General features: G+C 40.3%; 1 protein-coding gene and 1 long non-coding RNA gene across 2 annotated transcripts in view; one reads left to right on the forward strand and one right to left on the reverse strand.

Moving 5' to 3' along the window:
• Positions 1-20,381, forward strand: part of LOC139755062 (uncharacterized) — an 87,062-nt gene that overhangs the window by 22,197 nt on the left and 44,484 nt on the right. The gene's annotated exons all lie outside the window — the stretch shown is intronic.
• The window catches only part of red (LysM peptidoglycan-binding domain-containing protein red), a 121,747-nt gene continuing 112,341 nt past the window's right edge, over positions 10,976-20,381 (reverse strand). Inside the window, exon 4 of the mRNA XM_071673120.1 lies at positions 10,976-15,484. Coding sequence (XP_071529221.1) covers positions 15,280-15,484 — 205 coding nt within the window. The 3' untranslated portion in view covers positions 10,976-15,279. The remainder of the gene's footprint in view (positions 15,485-20,381) is intronic.

Here is a 20,381-nt window from a genome sequence, read left to right on the forward strand (position 1 = left end):
GTCCTTAGCTCCTTTTCCTTTGAGTAAAGGAACAATAATAGCATTCACACAACAATACAGGTACACCACTGATTTTCCGGCACTCTTGGTTCCAAAGCCTTGATGGATTAAGCATTTTGCTGGACCAACCATGGTCACGTAATAATAATTCAACACACCTCTAAACCACTAATCATACATCTCCCATGTGTCTAAAGCATGCCATGGACTGCTAGAAATTTAAATTAAACAAATATTATATGTTGTGATTTAAGTTCTTTATGGAACAACTTAGCCTGGTCTATTATCATGCTACCTGACAAGTCCACTCCATCACTCCGATGCTGTTGAAACCATTCCATCATCACACAATCATGCTCAGTACTCTTACCATCTTTCATAGTTTTTCTAATCATCACTTGCTTCTTGGAATCACTGTTTGCATTGAATTTCAATATTTTCTCCCTTTGCTTTTTTATATCACAAACAGTTGATGAACCAATACCATAGATGTCACACACCTTAAGCACCGAAACACCATGGTCCATTTTTTCAACAGATCTACTTTATCTTGGATCAATATGGACCAATGTTTACGTTTGACTCCACGACTGACACTCTCTTACATCTTAGAAGCCATAGCTAGGATTAAATTTAAACAAAATAAGCTAAGAATCTCACAGAATTGCGGGTATCATCACCAACAAGTACAGCGTAAAGAATGTAAATAAGTGTGCCCTACACACAATGCCATCTGTGGCCACCCAGTAAACTAGTCTGGTGGCTACGGTAATTTCAGGTTCCCTCAGGTAATTTTTTCTGGACTAAAGGAGGTGCTGAACCATCAGTTGCCAGAAATTCAGTGGTGTACCTGTAATAGCATTCACACAATCTCAAGTACATCATTCTGTTTCCCTGCTAAATTATATACCAAATGTATCCAGTCAACTTTCTCCTCCATACTTCAGCATTTCAGCTGTAATCCCATCAACCCCAGGTACCTTTCCTACCTTCAGCCTCATCATTACCCATCTACCTCCCTTTTGCAATAGGCCCTTGCACTTGTATTCTCTTCTTCCCATCCTCTGGTCCCATGTTTATAACAACAACTGTCTGACCTTCTCCCACTTTTATCAGTTCTTTAAAATACTCTTTCACTTCCTCCTTTTGATTCGTTAACTCCCCTTCATCACTTCTCATATCAACATTTACACTCTTACATCCACCTCTTTCCTTTCTCACCTCCTTCCAGTACAGTTTCTTATTTTCCCTAACCTATATACTCAATTTTCCTACAAAATCTTCATTTCCTCTTTCTTTACTTTCCTTTATCAGCTTCTTAATATTTCACTTACACATCTTATATTTTTCCCCACTCCTTTGCTGCACATCCACTAGTACATTCCTTTTGAGCAATCTACTATATGCCTTTTCTCTTTCACAGCATTTCTAATCTCATCCCCCACAAGAACCATGAAATGGTCAGTTTCCACAACAGAAAGCTTTTAATAAGCATATCTATTTTTTCTTCCCTTTCTCCCTTATCTGTTGTATGATCTTTGTCCAGGCCAAAATTCAGTGACTTACATCCATCAACCTCCTGCTTTACTAATCTTTTTAATTTCAGTAACATTCACATTCCAGCAAGATCCTTTGTAGAGGATTCAATGTCTGTCTCTGAGTCTCTGATTTCATAAGCTTTCTTTTAGATAGCAAGCATTGATCCTGTATGCTCTGTACTCTCCTAAACCTTCACTCACGTAGCCAATTAACTTTTTTGATTGTTTCATCCCTACCAGTGTACATCATATGCATGGTGCATGTAGTGGTTAGTGTTGCTGACCATAATAAATTCATAGGTGAACCAGGATTGAGCCTGCATAGTTTCAAATCCTGGTTGAGGCAGTTTTCAGTCAATGTAGCTGTTTATCCTTCTCTAAGGGTTGGTAAATGGGTACATGACTTAGCCTATGGCAGCGATGCTGTTTCCTGTGTGGTGGGGTAGTGACAGGAATGAATGAAAGCAGCAAGTATGAATATATACATGTGTATATATGTGTGTATATATATATATATATATATATATATATATATATATATATATATAATTTTTTATTTTTTTTTTAATTTTCCAGGTGAGGATATTCCCTCAAAGGTCCAGTCCTCTGTTCTTAACGCAACCTCGCTCATGCGGGGAGTCACGCGGGGAGTGCTCATCCTCCTCGAAGGCTCAGAGTGGGGTGCCTAAATGTGTGTGGATGTAACCAAGATGTGAAAAAAGGAGAGATAGGTAGTATGTTTGAGGAAAGGAACCTGGATGTTTTGGCTCTGAGTGAAACGAAGCTCAAGGGTAAAGGGGAAGAGTGGTTTGGGAATGTCTGGGGAGTAAAGTCAGGGGTTAGTGAGAGGACAAGAGCAAGGGAAGGAGTAGCAATACTCCTGAAACAGGAGTTGTGGGAGTATGTGATAGAGTGTAAGAAAGTAAATTCTCGATTAATATGGGTAAAACTGAAAGTTGATGGAGAGAGGTGGGTGATTATTGGTGCATATGCACCTGGGCATGAGAAGAAAGATCAAGAGAGGCAAGTGTTTTGGGAGCAGCTGAATGAGTGTGTTAGTGGTTTTGATGCACGAGACCGGGTTATAGTGATGGGTGATTTGAATGCAAAGGTGAGTAATGTGGCAGTTGAGGGAATAATTGGTATACATGGGGTGTTCAGTGTTGTAAATGGAAATGGTGAAGAGCTTGTAGATTTATGTGCTGAAAAAGGACTGATGATTGGGAATACCTGGTTTAAAAAGCGAGATATACATAAGTATACTTATGTAAGTAGGAGAGATGGCCAGAGAGCGTTATTGGATTACGTGTTAATTGACAGGCGTGCGAAAGAGAGACTTTTGGATGTTAATGTGCTGAGAGGTGCAACTGGAGGGATGTCTGATCATTATCTTGTGGAGGCTAAGGTGAAGATCTGTATGGGTTTTCAGAAAAGAAGAGTGAATGTTGGGGTGAAGAGGGTGGTGAGAGTAAGTGAGCTTGAGAAGGAGACCTGTGTGAGGAAGTACCAGGAGAGACTGAGTACAGAATGGAAAAAGGTGAGAACAATGGAAGCAAGGGGAGTGGGGGAGGAATGGGATGTATTTAGGGAATCAGTGATGGATTGCGCAAAAGATGCTTGTGGCATGAGAAGAGTGGGAGGTGGGTTGATTAGAAAGGGTAGTGAGTGGTGGGATGAAGAAGTAAGAGTATTAGTGAAAGAGAAGAGAGAGGCATTTGGACGATTTTTGCAGGGAAAAAATGCAATTGAGTGGGAGATGTATAAAAGAAAGAGACAGGAGGTCAAGAGAAAGGTGCAAGAGGTGAAAAAAAGGGCAAATGAGAGTTGGGGTGAGAGAGTATCATTAAATCTTAGGGAGAATAAAAAGATGTTCTGGAAGGAGGTAAATAAAGTGCGTAAGACAAGGGAGCAAATGGGAACTTCAGTGAAGGGCGCAAATGGGGAGGTGATAACAAGTAGTGGTGATGTGAGAAGGAGATGGAGTGAGTATTTTGAAGGTTTGTTGAATGTGTTTGATGATAGAGTGGCAGATATAGGGTGTTTTGGTCGAGGTGGTGTGCAAAGTGAGAGGGTTAGGGAAAATGATTTGGTAAACAGAGAAGAGGTAGTGAAAGCTTTGTGGAAGATGAAAGCCAGCAAGGCAGCAGGTTTGGATGGTATTGCAGTGGAATTTATTAAAAAAGGGGGTGACTGTATTGTTGACTGGTTGGTAAGGTTATTTAATGTATGTATGACTCATGGTGAGGTGCCTGAGGATTGGCGGAATGCGTGCATAGTGCCATTGTACAAAGGCAAAGGGGATAAGAGTGAGTGCTCAAATTACAGAGGTATAAGTTTGTTGAGTATTCCTGGTAAATTATATGGGAGGGTATAGATTGAGAGGGTGAAGGCACGTACAGAGCATCAGATTGGGGAAGAGCAGTGTGGTTTCAGAAGTGGTAGAGGATGTGTGGATCAGGTGTTTGCTTTGAAGAATGTATGTGAGAAATACTTAGAAAAGCAAATGGATTTGTATGTAGCATTTATGGATCTGGAGAAGGCATATGATAGAGTTGATAGAGATGCTCTGTGGAAGGTATTAAGAATATATGGTGTGGGAGGAAAGTTGTTAGAAGCAGTGAAAAGTTTTTATCGAGGATGTAAGGCATGTGTACGTGTAGGAAGAGAGGAAAGTGATTGGTTCTCAGTGAATGTAGGTTTGCGGCAGGGGTGTGTGATGTCTCCATGGTTGTTTAATTTGTTTATGGATGGGGTTGTTAGGGAGGTAAATGCAAGAGTTTTGGAAAGAGGGGCAAGTATGAAGTCTGTTGGGGAAGAGAGAGCTTGGGAAGTGAGTCAGTTGTTGTTCGCTGATGATACAGCGCTGGTGGCTGATTCATGTGAGAAACTGCAGAAGCTGGTGACTGAGTTTGGTAAAGTGTGTGGAAGAAGAAAGTTAAGAGTAAATGTGAATAAGAGCAAGGTTATTAGGTACAGTAGGGTTGAGGGTCAAGTCAATTGGGAGGTGAGTTTGAATGGAGAAAAACTGGAGGAAGTGAAGTGTTTTAGATATCTGGGAGTGGATCTGGCAGCGGATGGAACCATGGAAGCGGAAGTGGATCATAGGGTGGGGGAGGGGGCGAAAATTCTGGGGGCCTTGAAGAATGTGTGGAAGTCAAGAACATTATCTCGGAAAGCAAAAATGGGTATGTTTGAAGGAATAGTGGTTCCAACAATGTTGTATGGTTGCGAGGCGTGGGCTATGGATAGAGTTGTGCGCAGGAGGATGGATGTGCTGGAAATGAGATGTTTGAGGACAATGTGTGGTGTGAGGTGGTTTGATCGAGTGAGTAACGTACGGGTAAGAGAGATGTGTGGAAATAAAAAGAGCGTGGTTGAGAGAGCAGAGGAGGGTGTTTTGAAGTGGTTTGGGCACATGGAGAGAATGAGTGAGGAAAGATTGACCAAGAGGATATATGTGTCGGAGGTGGAGGGAACGAGGAGAAGAGGGAGACCAAATTGGAGGTGGAAAGATGGAGTGAAAAAGATTTTGTGTGATCGGGGCCTGAACATGCAGGAGGGTGAAAGGAGGGCAAGGAATAGAGTGAATTGGAGCGATGTGGTATACCGGGGTTGACGTGCTGTCAGTGGATTGAATCAAGGCATGTGAAGCGTCTGGGGAAAACCATGGAAAGCTGTGTAGGTATGTATATTTGCGTGTGTGGACGTATGTATATACATGTGTATGGGGGGGGGGGGTTGGGCCATTTCTTTCGTCTGTTTCCTTGCGCTACCTCGCAAACGCGGGAGACAGCGACAAAGTATAAAAAAAAAAAAAAAAAAATATAAAGGGCGTAAATGGGGAGGTGATAACAAGTAGTGGTGATGTGAGAAGGAGATGGAATGAGTATTTTGAAGGTTTGTTGAATGTGTCTGATGACAGAGTGGCAGATATAGGGTGTTTGGGTCGAGGTGGTGTGCAAAGTGAGAGGGTTAGGGAAAATGATTTGGTAAACAGAGAAGAGGTAGTAAAAGCTTTGCGGAAGATGAAAGCCGGCAAGGCAGCAGGTTTGGATGGTATTGCAGTGGAATTTATTAAAAAAGGGGGTGACTGTATTGTTGACTGGTTGGTAAGGTTATTTAATGTATGTATGACTCATGGTGAGGTGCCTGAGGATTGGCGGAATGCGTGCATAGTGCCATTGTACAAAGGCAAAGGGGATAAGAGTGAGTGCTCAAATTACAGAGGTATAAGTTTGTTGAGTATTCCTGGTAAATTATATGGGAGGGTATTGATTGAGAGGGTGAAGGCATGTACAGAGCATCAGATTGGGGAAGAGCAGTGTGGTTTCAGAAGTGGTAGAGGATGTGTGGATCAGGTGTTTGCTTTGAAGAATGTATGTGAGAAATACTTAGAAAAGCAAATGGATTTGTATGTAGCATTTATGGATCTGGAGAAGGCATATGATAGAGTTGATAGAGATGCTCTGTGGAAGGTATTAAGAATATATGGTGTGGGAGGCAAGTTGTTAGAAGCAGTGAAAAGTTTTTATCGAGGATGTAAGGCATGTGTACGTGTAGGAAGAGAGGAAAGTGATTGGTTCTCAGTGAATGTAGGTTTGCGGCAGGGGTGTGTGATGTCTCCATGGTTGTTTAATTTGTTTATGGATGGGGTTGTTAGGGAGGTAAATGCAAGAGTTTTGGAAAGAGGGGCAAGTATGAAGTCTGTTGGGGATGAGAGAGCTTGGGAAGTGAGTCAGTTGTTGTTCGCTGATGATACAGCGCTGGTGGCGGATTCATGTGAGAAACTGCAGAAGCTGGTGACTGAGTTTGGTAAAGTGTGTGGAAGAAGAAAGTTAAGAGTAAATGTCAATAAGAGCAAGGTTATTAGGTACAGTAGGGTTGAGGGTCAAGTCAATTGGGAGGTGAGTTTGAATGGTGAGAGGCTGGAGGAAGTGAAGTGTTTTAGATATCTGGGAGTGGATCTGGCAGCGGATGGAACCATGGAAGCGGAAGTGGATCATAGGGTGGGGGAGGGGGCGAAAATTTTGGGAGCCTTGAAGAATGTGTGGAAGTCGAGAACATTATCTCGGAAAGCAAAAATGGGTATGTTTGAAGGAATAGTGGTTCCAACAATGTTGTATGGTTGCGAGGCGTGGGCTATGGATAGAGTTGTGCGCAGGAGGATGGATGTGCTGGAAATGAGATGTTTGAGGACAATGTGTGGTGTGAGGTGGTTTGATCGAGTGAGTAACGTAAGGGTAAGAGGGATGTGTGGAAATAAAAAGAGCGTGGTTGAGAGAGCAGAAGGAGGGTGTTTTGAAGTGGTTTGGGCACATGGAGAGAATGAGTGAGGAAAGATTGACCAAGAGGATATATGTGTCGGAGGTGGAGGGAACGAGGAGAAGAGGGAGACCAAATTGGAGGTGGAAAGATGGAGTGAAAAGGATTTTGTGTGATCGGGGCCTGAACATGCAGGAGGGTGAAAGGAGGGCAAGGAATAGAGTGAATTGGAGCGATGTGGTATACAGGGGTTGACGTGCTGTCAGTGGATTGAATCAAGGCATGTGAAGCGTCTGGGGAAAACCATGGAAAGCTGTGTAGGTATGTATATTTGCGTGTGTGGACGTATGTATATACATGTGTATGGGGGGGGGGGTTGGGCCATTTCTTTCGTCTGTTTCCTTGCGCTACCTCGCAAACGCGGGAGACAGCGACAAAGTATAAAAAAAAAAAAAAAAAAAATATATATATATATATATATATATATATATATGTGTGTGTGTGTGTGTGTGTGTATGTGTATATGTATATATTTATTTATTTATTTTGCTTTGTCGCTGTCTCCCGTGTTAGCAAGATAGAGCAAGGAAACAGATGAAAGAATAGCCCAACCCACCCACATACACATGTATATACATACACGTCCACACACGCAAATATACATAGCTATACATCTCAACGTATACATATATATACACACACAGACATATACATATACACACATGTACATAATTCATGCTGTCTGCCTTTATTCATTCTCATCGCCACCTTGCCACACACGAAATAACAACCCCCTCCCCCTCATGAGTGCGAGGTAGCGCTGAGAAAGGACAACAAAGGCCACATTCGTTCACACTCAGTCTCTAGCTGTCATGTAATAATGCACCGAAACCACAGCTCCCTTTCCACATCCAGGCTCCACAGAACTTTCCATGGTTTACCCCAGACGCTTCACATGCCCTGGTTCAATCCATTGACAGCACGTCAACCCCAGTATACCACATCGCTCCAATTCACTCTATTCCTTGCATACCTTTCACCCTCCTGCATGTTCAGGCCCCAATCACTCAAAATCTTTTTCACTCCATCTTTCCACCTCCAATTTGGTCTCCCACTTCTCCTTGTTCCTCCACCTCTGACACATATATCCTCTTGGTCAATCTTTCCTCACTCATTCTCTCCATGTGACCAAACCATTTCAAAACACCCTCCTCTGCTCTCTCAACCACACACTTTTTATTACCACACATCTCTTTTACCCTATCATTACTTACTCGATCAAACCACCTCACACCACATACTGCCCTCAAACATCTCATTTCCAGCACATCCAACCTCCTGCTCACAACTCTATCCATAGCCCAAGCCTCGCAACCATATAACATTGTTGGAACCACTATTCCTTCAAACATACCCGTTTTTGCTCTCTAAGACAACGTTCTTGCCTTCCACACATTCTTGAATGCTCCCAGAACTTTCACCCCCTCCCCTACCCTGTGACACACTTCCACTTTCATGGTTCCATCTGCTGCTAAGTCCACTCCCAGATATCTAAAACACTTCACTTCCTCCAGTTTTTCTCCATTCAAACTTTTTTTTTTTTTTTTTTTTTTTTTTTATACTTTGTCGCTGTCTCCCGCGTTTGCGAGGTAGCGCAAGGAAACAGACGAAAGAAATGGCCCAACCCCCCCCATACACATGTACATACACACGTCCACACACGGAAATATACATACCTACACAGCTTTCCATGGTTTACCCCGGACGCTTCACACGCCTTGATTCAATCCACTGACAGCACGTCAACCCCTGTATACCACATCGCTCCAATTCACTCTATTCCTTGCCCTCCTTTCACCCTCCTGCATGTTCAGGCCCCGATCACACAAAATCCTTTTCACTCCATCTTTCCACCTCCAATTTGGTCTCCCTCTTCTCCTCGTTCCCTCCACCTCCGACACATATATCCTCTTGGTCAATCTCTCCTCACTCATTCTCTCCATGTGCCCAAACCATTTCAAAACACCCTCTTCTGCTCTCTCGACCACGCTCTTTTTATTTCCACACATCTCTCTTACCCTTACGTTACTTACTCGATCAAACCACCTCACACCACACATTGTCCTCAAACATCTCATTTCCAGCACATCCATCCTCCTGCGCACAACTCTATCCATAGCCCACGCCTCGCAACCATACAACATTGTTGGAACTACTTCAAACATACCCATTTTTGCTTTCCGGGATAATGTTCTCGACTTCCACACATTTTTCAAGGCTCCCAAAATTTTCGCCCCCTCCCCCACCCTATGATCCACTTCCGCTTCCATGGTTCCATCCGCTGACAGATCCACTCCCAGATATCTAAAACACTTCACTTCCTCCAGTTTTTCACCATTCAAACTCACCTCCCAATTGACTTGACCCTCAACCCTACTGTACCTAATAACCTTGCTCTTATTCACATTTACTCTTAACTTTCTTCTTCCACACACTTTACCAAACTCCGTCACCAGCTTCTGCAGTTTCTCACATGAATCCGCCACCAGCGCTGTATCATCAGCGAACAACAACTGACTCACTTCCCAAGCTCTCTCATCCCCAACAGACTTCATACTTGCCCCTCTTTCCAAGACTCTTGCATTTACCTCCCTAACAACCCCATCCATAAACAAATTAAACAACCATGGAGACATCACACACCCCTGCCGCAAACCTACATTCACTGAGAACCAATCACTTTCCTCTCTTCCTACACGTACACATGCCATTCAAACTTACCTCCCAATTAATTTGTCCCTCAACCCTACTGAACCTAATAACCTTGCTCATTCATATTTACTCTCAACTTCTGCAGTTTCTCACCCAAATCATCCACCAGTGCTGTATCATCTGCGAACAACAACCGACTCACTTCCCAAGCCCTCTCATCCACAACAGACTGCATACTTGCCCCTTTCTCCAAACAAAATAAACAACCACACAGCCCTGCTGTAAACCGACATTCACTGGGAACCAATCCCTTTCCTCTCTTCCTACTTGCACACATGCCTTACATCCTTGAAAAAACTTTTAACTGCTTCTAGTAACTTACCTTCCACACCATATACTCTTAAAACCTTCCACAGAGCATCTCTATCAACTCAATCATATGCCTTCTCAAGATCCATAAATGCTACAGACAAATCCATCTGTTTTTCTAAGTATTTCTCACATACAATATTCAAAGCAAACTCCTAATCTACAAGGTGTCTCAGAGGTGCACATGATTTAGTACATGCAAAAAAACACAGGAAAATGAAACATGATAAGTTCCCAAGTGCACTTCCATGTAATGATCACATCGTCAAGGGAGATAGAAGAATATCATAGATGTAGAACAGTCAGTTGATATATGAGGAAGAGACATAGCTAGGATGTCATTTGTTTACCAAATGGCATCCTAGCTGAATGAAGAATGTGTGGAAAGAGAACATTAATTTGGAGAGCAAAAATGGGTATGTTTGAAAGAATAGCAGGTGCAACAATATTATGTGGTTGTGAGGTATGGAATATAGATATGGTTGCAAAGTATGGGCGATAGACAGGGTTGGGTGCAGAAGGGTGGATGTGCTGGAAATGAAATGTCTGAGGACAATATGTTGTGTGAGGTTGTTTGATTGAATTAGAAATCAAAGGGTAAATGATGTGTGGTAATATAAAGAGTACAGTTACAGTTGAGAGAGCAGAAGAGGGTGTGTTGTAATGGTTTGGACATACAGAGAGAATGAGAGGAAAGGTTGAAACTGGATATATATGTCGGAAGTAGTAGTAACAAGGAGAACCATGAGACCAAACTGGAAGTGGAAGGATAAAGTGAAAAAGATTTTGAACGATGGGGGACTGAAGATACAGGAGGGTGAAAGGTGTGTGTGAAATAAAGTGAATTGGTCGATGCAGTATAAAGGGAGCTAGAGATAGGATGCAAGTAAATCAAGCCATCTATTCATCTTTATCTTGTGCTACCTTGCTAACGTTGAAAATGGCAGATATACATGAAAAAAGTCAAAATTGGTGTTCCCATTATTTGACAGCATATCGTCATAACACGAATGAAAAGTTGTCTTTGCTGAGGTTGAATTTTCCTCATTGGAAGAAAAGAAGTACCATCTCAGGAAATTCTCAAAAGGAGTCCATCATTCCCATGCTCTTTAGTGGTACACAGCCTTGAAGCAGCAGGAGCCTCATGAAAGGTGGCATGGGGGTTGTATGAAATTAATCATATCGCAAAAATACATACAAAGAATATAAGGAGCGTTACAGTAAAATTCCAACAGGAACCTGACAGCTCAGAAAATCCAATGACACTGATGCTAGAAACAAAACTGTCTACTTACTATCCTGCTGCAGAATTCCATTCTATTAGGCTCCTGCAGCAATCAGGAAGCTTTGGGCCAAGTCCACCAAGATAGACCACAGGTGATAAAGCAAGGTGATGATGTGTGTTATGTTTGTGCAAGTGCAAGAAAACTGTGGAATATGGATTCAGTGTCTTCAGTATTCAAACTGCATCTTTAGCATGAAGGGTCTCGTTTTCATACTAAATTGGTATTTGTAATGTCAAAAAGGTGGGTGATGTCCAGAACATGGACAAGAAAGTGTAACAACTTGTACTTGCCTGAGAAATGCAGTTTCAGATGGGTGAATATCCAGAGGGTTGGTGTTAAGCTGGGTTGGAAGTGTGGATGTTAGTATTTGATGAGTCATTACTGTGAGCACATGTTTTGTCAATGAAATGTTTGTTGGAGGGGGGATGATTTCTGAGTAAATGCTGAACTGTGAAACTGGGCTCAGCTTTTGTTTCTACTTGAGGGCTGATAGTTACTGACGGGGTGGTTTGGGTGGGAGGGGTCTAGCACCATTGCAGAGAATCAAGTGTCGAGTGTTCTCATTTCAGTGTTTAATTATCATTTGCTGACCATTTATGCATGTGTAGCAAAGATGTCAGTCTAAGTTAAATGAAGTGTGTTTGTTACCTTCCTTTAAAAATCAAACAGGACTAAAGAAAAATGTTAGCAAATATACAAGTTACACTTAAAAAGTCAAAATATTTGCATAAGACAGAAATTAGTGTGTCATGAGATAGGGAGAAGACATAGTGAATATCATTTTCCAATCTGAGGAGAGCTATGACAAAGAGGCTAATAGTTAAAATATTTTTGGACTTCTTATCAATTTTCTATACACTGGCTTCATTTTACTGTCAGTACTAACTAAAGACTTTTCCCAAAGATTAAACAATTAACATTACACACAGGTATACATTACTCAAATTCACATTTGTGGCTATTCTACATGCATCTATACAACCTAGAACTTTTGTCCATTCTTTTCCAATCAAAAACTCATGCCAACACTGATATATAAATAAACTTAAACCAAAAAACTTTGTGTTCTACGAAGAACTCACACTAGGTATGACTGTACTTATGGCTTTACAGAACCTCAGGAAGCATCATATACAATACCTATGAATGAATAACAGCATACCTGAATCATACACTGTGGCTTACTCAATACATTTTTAATCACAAAAATAAAACTGAAATATTAGTAAAACTGAACACAGCATTGAATTAAACCAGACAACTAGCTAATGCTTACTGTCATGGTGAAAGAGCAAAGCTATTCATTATCCTTTCATATTCAAATTAGCAAAGGCTTTTTGAAAGTATTTTTCATGATCTACATCATGGACAGTGCTTATACTATTCAATAACTAAAGATTTTTCAAAGACGAATATTTTCAAATAAAACTGACTAACAATTCTTGATTTTTGCTTCAACTATTAACTATTACATTTACAAATCTAAGTATCTTTTATTCTGAGACTTTTTGCTCAGTTCTTTCAATTAAAATATCAAATGAATCATTATTGAAAATACTGAATTTCATTAATGAAAAAGGAATGATCTAATAAGAAGTTTAATTCAACAACAAGACTTAAAGAGAATCATCTGCAAAATAATGTAGGCAAATCGCAATTAAATGGATTATATGCCAGGGATTTTGTTGAATGGTATTCTTTAGTACATCATCCCTAAAAAGAATTTTATAGAAATAAAGAACTTGAATTTCCAAAATAACTTATCAATCAAGAAGCGATTAAAGTGCTCTATCATGTCTTCTGCATAGAAATAATTAATAAAGTGTTTTTCTTTCTTTTATGTCTGCAATTTCTTGCTTACTAAAGATAAGACCAGGAACAGACAATTGTGCCTTAGAGGAAAAACCTTCATGTTTATTTTTTCTGGCTCCTTCATCTGTTTACTTTTTCTTTTCAACAAAAATCTAAATGAAATAGAAAGTTTTATTTGCAGTGAACTGTATTCACTCCTATGCTACTGCATATCTCCCTTCATTAACCATGCAACCTGAAACTACAGTGCTAGTAATTTGCTCACCATCAGTGTATCAAGTATTTTCTTTGTGCTCACTGCATGTATGAAGCAACATATTCAAATTAACAACTACCAATGAGGGGGGTGTCAGTCCCTAAAATGGAGTTCTACTGCAGCATGCAAGTCAATAAACAAGAAAGTTTACTGATGCATAATCTTCTACACTTTAATCACAACATTTCTTAGTAAATGATATAAATGATAATATGGCACCGGTCAAATCATTTGTAAATAAATTTTTCATGAGAGGATATCATATTCTAATTACACAACTGGAAATGAATAAGAAAGCAGTAAGAATACCCCAATATAAGAACCTAGCAAAACACATGGTAGGAGTACTCATGAAACAAGATGAAGCAGAGAAAATGTTAAAATATTATTGAATACTCTATTTGATAACTGTATGACAACCTGATGTAGGTTACTGCAATGAGACATACCAAGCCTTATAAGCAACATTAAACTTCATCAAAAGCTTAGCTTGCATGGGTGACCTAGGCCTGCTAGTCTTTTATTTCTTTATATTATATAGTGAAACAAAACTTAAGGAAATCAAAAGTGCTTCCTCTGTCTATGAAAAATCCTACAGAAACAAATGTAATGTAAATATCAAATGAATGATTACCTATTTTTCCAAAAATAAGAATTTTCCTTCTAGAAAGACTGATGGGCCATTAAAGTTACTGGCCATGCCATGTTAACTTAGTTGTGTTTGGTTCCCTGGCTATTCATGAATCACTACATTTGATTTTAATGTGATGAGCAAATAATTTGGCACAATGGCAGTGTCTCTTCCTTTAATATAATGCTAATCAAAGTCAAATGATCATCCAAATCATACCAACTAAAACATGGTTATAATGACATAAAATATTATTCAACAAAAATATGATAACTATTAGTATCTAATTTTATAGTGGATGAATTATGCTAACTTAACTGTAAAGCAAATCTGCCAAACAATGATTAGATAAACAAAATAAGTGCTATAATATATAGAATATATCTTCCAGTTTAGTACAGAAACGAATTTAGCACATCACTTATGCTATATGTCCTGCTACAATGGAATGTGGTAACAAAATAAAGTCACATAAAATTTCCACTCAATCCGTGTGCGACACTATATATGCTTAGATGCAGTCATCATCATCATCATCATCACCACCATCAAGGGTACAATTTAAGATTGCAATATAAACTTCTAACCTACTAATTTTCCTATGAATCTACTAGAAATTAGGTGGACAGTGTTTTTAGGTCTTGCATATTAATCATCTGTGTCTGACTCTACACATTACAACCAACTATTCCATGAAGTATAAGACCTTTGAAAATTAAGTGCTCTGAAAATTCTATCATACAAAAAAGCGGCTAAAAGTACTATCACAAAGTTAACTTTCACATAATGACCATTATGATGAAAATAATAAAAAGAAGCTCATGTCAAACTCAAATCCATGATATGAATAACTAAAATAATTGTTTAAAGAATAGTTACTATTCTGAAAAATGTTAACATAATACCTGTAAGTTACACTTTAAATGGTCAGCAAATATCAGTGTTCAGATATAATGCTTGGTTCTTAAAGTTTAGCATATAAACAGGATTCAGAACCAGCACACAACTGCAAAACTATTTCTGGACTGTACAATTTCAATACATATTACACTCATACTCCAACACAGTATATGGATGACAATTTATGCACCATAATACTGCTTTGTAGGATACTGAGTAATATTAGAAGAGCTTTATACAACAGTTAAATGAGTTTCTTGTGTCCTTGGTAAATGCCGACACCACATACTGCACGTCAATTTTTTTTTAAACTTCTAGGTCCATGGCAAGAGTTAAACATACGCACACAAAACATGCAAACAAACACACAACACACATAGGTAATTACACAGGCTTGCACAAACATACATATCTATTTATATATATACACATATAAATATCGGGGTAGCAGCTTTTATCATCTGTTGCCTAATAACACACCTACAGACCTACACTTTATTAGGTAAAAAGCTGCTATAACTCATACAGTTCCTCATGTTCACGCAATAGTCTTTTGAGAGACATTGTGATGGTGCGACCTTGGGTGACAACTGGGTGAGGTGCAGCTGTAGGATCATGCCATCCATTCTGATAAATGTTTTCGCGTACCTTAGAATGGTAAGACCGCCTGCCATTGCTACAGCCAGAGTCATCTACTTCCATCCTGTCTACCATTGGGCTGAAAATAGAAGAATATACACCAATACTTTAATAGAGAAGATAATAATAATCTTCTTCTTGAAAACATGTTTGAATTTTCCATCTTTGTGAAAAAGCACCAAAAAAAGACACATAAACCTTAGAGATAAAAACATTTCCTTGGTTCCTTTTTCTGTTCCTTCTTTTGGAAAGTAATAACAAAAAGGTGGAAGATTTCCAACTTCCAACTCCCACCCCTCTTAACTGCCTTCTATGACACACAGAGATAAATGGATAGTATTCATTTTCCTTAATCCCTAATGATAATGATATTAATAATAATAAAAGAAAAGAAAGAAGAGAAAAGAAAAAAATATAGTCTCGCCTTCTTTATTCATGAAGAAAAACATACAAAAGAAAAAGGAAGAAAAAGTAAAGAAAAAAAGATAGAAAGAAATAACATAGTGTTGTGCCTTCTCCCACCTTAGTGAAATAGTACTATGAACTGATCTTCTGAGTAAAACTCTACACTTAGCTTTTTCTTTTGTTCCTGCTAGAAAGTGTTTTTACTAAATGGAATCCATGCAGTCATCCACAACAGACTGCATACTTGCCCCTCTCCAAAACTCTTGCATTCACCTCCCAAACAACACCATCAATGAACAAATTAAAAAACCATGGAGACATCACACACTCCTGCCACAAACTGATATTCAATAAGAACCAATCACTTTCCTCTCTTCCTACTCGTACACATGCCTTACATCCTTGATAAAAACTTTTCACTGCTCCTAGCAACTTAGCTCCCACTCTATATACTCTTAATACCTTCTACAAAGAATCTCTATCAGCTCTATCATATGCCTTCTCCAGATCCATAAATGCTACATACAAATCCATCTGTCTAAATATTTCTCACATACATTCTTCAAAGCAAACACCTGATCCACACATCCTCTACCACTTCTGAAACCCCACTGCTCTTCCTCAATCTGATGCTCTGTACATGTCTTGACCCTCTCAATCAATACCCTCCCATATAATTTCCCTGGAATACCCAACAAACTTATATACCTCTGTAATTTGAGCACTCACCTTTATCCCCATTGCCTATGTACAATGGCACTATGCATGCATTCCGCCAATCTTCAGGCACTTCATCATGAATCATACATACAATGAATATCCTTACCAACCAGTCAATATCACAGTCACCCCTTTATAATAAATTCCACAGCAATTCCATCCAAACCCGCTGCCTTGCCAGCTTTCATTTTCTGCAAAGCTTTCACAACCTCTTCTCTGTTTACCAAACCATTCTCCCAGACCTGTTTACCAAATGGTGTCCTAGCTACGTCTCTTCGTTGTATATCAGCTGACTTATATTTCCTTCTTGTATCTCCCCTGATGATGTGATCATTACACGAAAGTGCACTTGGGAACTTATCGTGTTTCATTTTTCCCGTGGACTCATAGGAATATACTTGATCATACACAAAATTGTGATCCAGTAAGTAATGAAAGGGTAAAAGAGATGTGTGGTAATAAAAAGAGTGTGGTTGAGAGAGCAGAAGAGGGTGTTTTGAAATGGTTTGGTCACATGGAGAGAATGAGTGAGTAGAGATTGACAAAGAGGATATGTGTGTCGGGGTGGAGGGAACTAGAAGAAGTGGGAGACCAAATTGGAGGTGGAAAGATAGAGTGAAAAAGATTTTGAGTGATCGAGGCCTGAACATGCAGGAGGGTGAAAGGCATGCAAGGAATAGAATGAATTAGAACGATGTGGTATACTGGGGTCGACATGCTGTCAATGGATTGAACCAGGGCATGTGAAGCATCTGGGGTAAACCATGGAAGGTTTTGTAGGGCCTGGAAATGGAAAGGGAGCTGTGGTTTCGGGCATTATTGCATGACAGCTAGAGACTGAGTATGAACGAATGGGGCCTTTGTTGTCTTTTCCTAGCGCTACCTCACACACATGAGGGGGGAGGGGGATGGTATTCCATGTGTGGCGAGGTGGCGATGGGAATGAATAAAGGCAGACAGTGTGAATTGTGTGCATGGGTATATATGTATGTGTCTGTGTGTGTGTATATATGTGTACATTGAGATGTATAGGTATGTATATTTGTGTGTGTGGACGTGTATGTATATACATGTGTATGGGGGTGGGTTGGGCCATTTCTTTCGTCTGTTTCCTTGCGCCACCGCGCAAACGCGGGAGAGAGCGACAAAGCAAAATAAAATATATATATATTTTCTTTTTTTAATTTTCCAAAAGAAGGAACAGAGGGGGCCAGGTGATATTCCAAAAAAGGCCCAGTCCTCTGTTCTTAACGCTACCTCACTTACGCGGGAAACGGCGAATAGTTAGAAAAAAAAAAAGAAAGAAAAAATATATATATATATATATATATATATATATATATATATATATATATATATATATGTGAATAAGAGCAAGGTAATTAGGTACAGTAGGGTTGAGGGTCAAGTCAATTGGGAGGTAAGTTTGAATGGAGAAAAACTGGAGGAAGTAAAGTGTTTTAGATATCTGGGAGTGGATCTGGCAGCGGATGGAACCATGGAAGCGGAAGTGGATCATAGGGTGGGGGAGGGGGCGAAAATCCTGGGAGCCTTGAAGAATGTGTGGAAGTCGAGAACATTATCTCGGAAAGCAAAAATGGGTATGTTTGAAGGAATAGTGGTTCCAACAATGTTGTATGGTTGCGAGGCGTGGGCTATGGATAGAGTTGTGCGCAGAAGGATGGATGTGCTGGAAATGAGATGTTTGAGGACAATGTGTGGTGTGAGGTGGTTTGATCGAGTAAGTAACGTAAGGGTAAGAGAGATGTGTGGAAATAAAAAGACTGTGGTTGAGAGAGCAGAAGAGGGTGTTTTGAAATGGTTTGGGCACATGGAGAGAATGAGTGAGGAAAGATTGACCAAGAGGATATATGTGTCGGAGGTGGAGGGAACGCTCTTCCCCAATGTGATGCTCTGTACATGCCTTCACCCTCTCAATCAATACCCTCCCATATAATTTACCAGGAATACTCAACAAACTTATACCTCTGTAATTTGAGCACTCACTCTTATCCCCTTTGCCTTTGTACAATGGCACTATGCACGCATTCCGCCAATCCTCAGGCACCTCACCATGAGTCATACATACATTAAATAACCTTACCAACCAGTCAATAATATATATATATATATATATATATATATATATATATATATATATATATATATATATATATATTTTTTTTTTTTTTTTGCTTTGTCGTTGTCTCCTGCGTTTGCGAGGTAGCGCAAGGAAACAGACGAAGGAAATGGCCCAACCCACCCCCATACACATGTATATACATACGTCCACACACGCAAATATACATACCTACACAGCTTTCCATGGTTTACCCCAGACGCTTCACATGCCCTGATTCAATCCACTGACAGCACGTCAACCCCGGTATACCACATCGATCCAATTCACTCTATTCCTTGCCCTCCTTTCATCCTCCTGCATGTTCAGGCCCCGATCACACAAAATCTTTTTCACTCCATCTTTCCACCTCCAATTTGGTCTCCCTCTTCTCCTCGTTCCCTCCACCTCCAACACATATATCCTCTTGGTCAATCTTTCCTCACTCATTCTCTCCATGTGCCCAAACCATTTCAAAACACCCTCTTCTGCTCTCTCAACCATGCTCTTTTTATTTCCACACATCTCCCTTACCCTTACGTTACTTACTCGATCAAACCACCTCACACCACACATTGTCCTCAAACATCTCATTTCCAGCACATCCATCCTCCTGCGCACCACTCTATCCATAGCCCACGCCTCGCAACCATACAACATTGTTGGAACCACTATTCCTTCAAACATACCCATTTTTGCTTTCCGAGATAATGTCCTCGACTTCCACACATTCTTCAAGGCTCCCAGGATTTTCGCCCCCTCCCCCACCCTATGATCCACTTCCGCTTCCATGGTTCCATCCGCTGCCAGATCCACTCCCAGATATCTAAAACACTTCACTTCCTCCAGTTTTTCTCCATTCAAACTCACCTCCCAATTGACTTGACCCTCAACCCTACTCTTATTCACATTTACTCTTAACTTTCTTCTTTTACACACTTTACCAAACTTGCTGCCTTCATCCCTTTCTGGTGCCACCCACAGAAAAACAATATTGCTACTCCGTGCTTCAGCGAGGTAGCATCCTGAAAACAGACAGAAAAAAGGCCACATTCACTCATGCTCAGTCTCTAGCTGTCATGTGTAATGCACTGAGAGCACATCTCCCAGTCCACATCCGGGCCCCACAGACCTTTCCATGGTTTACCCCGGATGTTTCACATGCTCTGGTTCAGTCCAGTGACGGCACGTTGACCCAAATACACCATATCATTCTAGTTCACTCTATTCTGTGCATGCCTTTCACCTTCCTGCAAGTTCATGTCCTGATTGCCCAGAATCTTTTTCACTCCATCCTTCCACCTCCAATTTGGTCTCCCACTTCTCCTTGTTCCCTCCACTTCTGACACGTATATCCTCTTTCTCAACCTTTCCTCACTCATTCTCTCCAAATGTCAAAACCATTTTAACACACCCTCTTCTGCTCCTTTTTATTTCTGCACATCTCTCTTACCCTTTTATTACTTACTTGATCAAACTTCCTTGCACCACATATTGTCCTCAAACATTTCAATTCCAACATATCCACCCACCTCTGCACAACCTTATCTATAGCCTATGCCTTACAACCACTTATTATTGTTGGAACATACCCACTTTTGCTCTCTGCGATAACGTTCTCTGTTTTGACACATTCTTCAATGCTCCCAGAACCTCTGCCCTCTCACCCAACCCATGACTTAGTTTTGCTTCCATGGTTCCATTCACTGCCATGACCACTCCCAGGTATCTA

Source organism: Panulirus ornatus, chromosome 18 (genome assembly GCF_036320965.1).
Source record: "Panulirus ornatus isolate Po-2019 chromosome 18, ASM3632096v1, whole genome shotgun sequence".
NCBI lineage: Eukaryota > Metazoa > Arthropoda > Malacostraca > Decapoda > Palinuridae > Panulirus > Panulirus ornatus.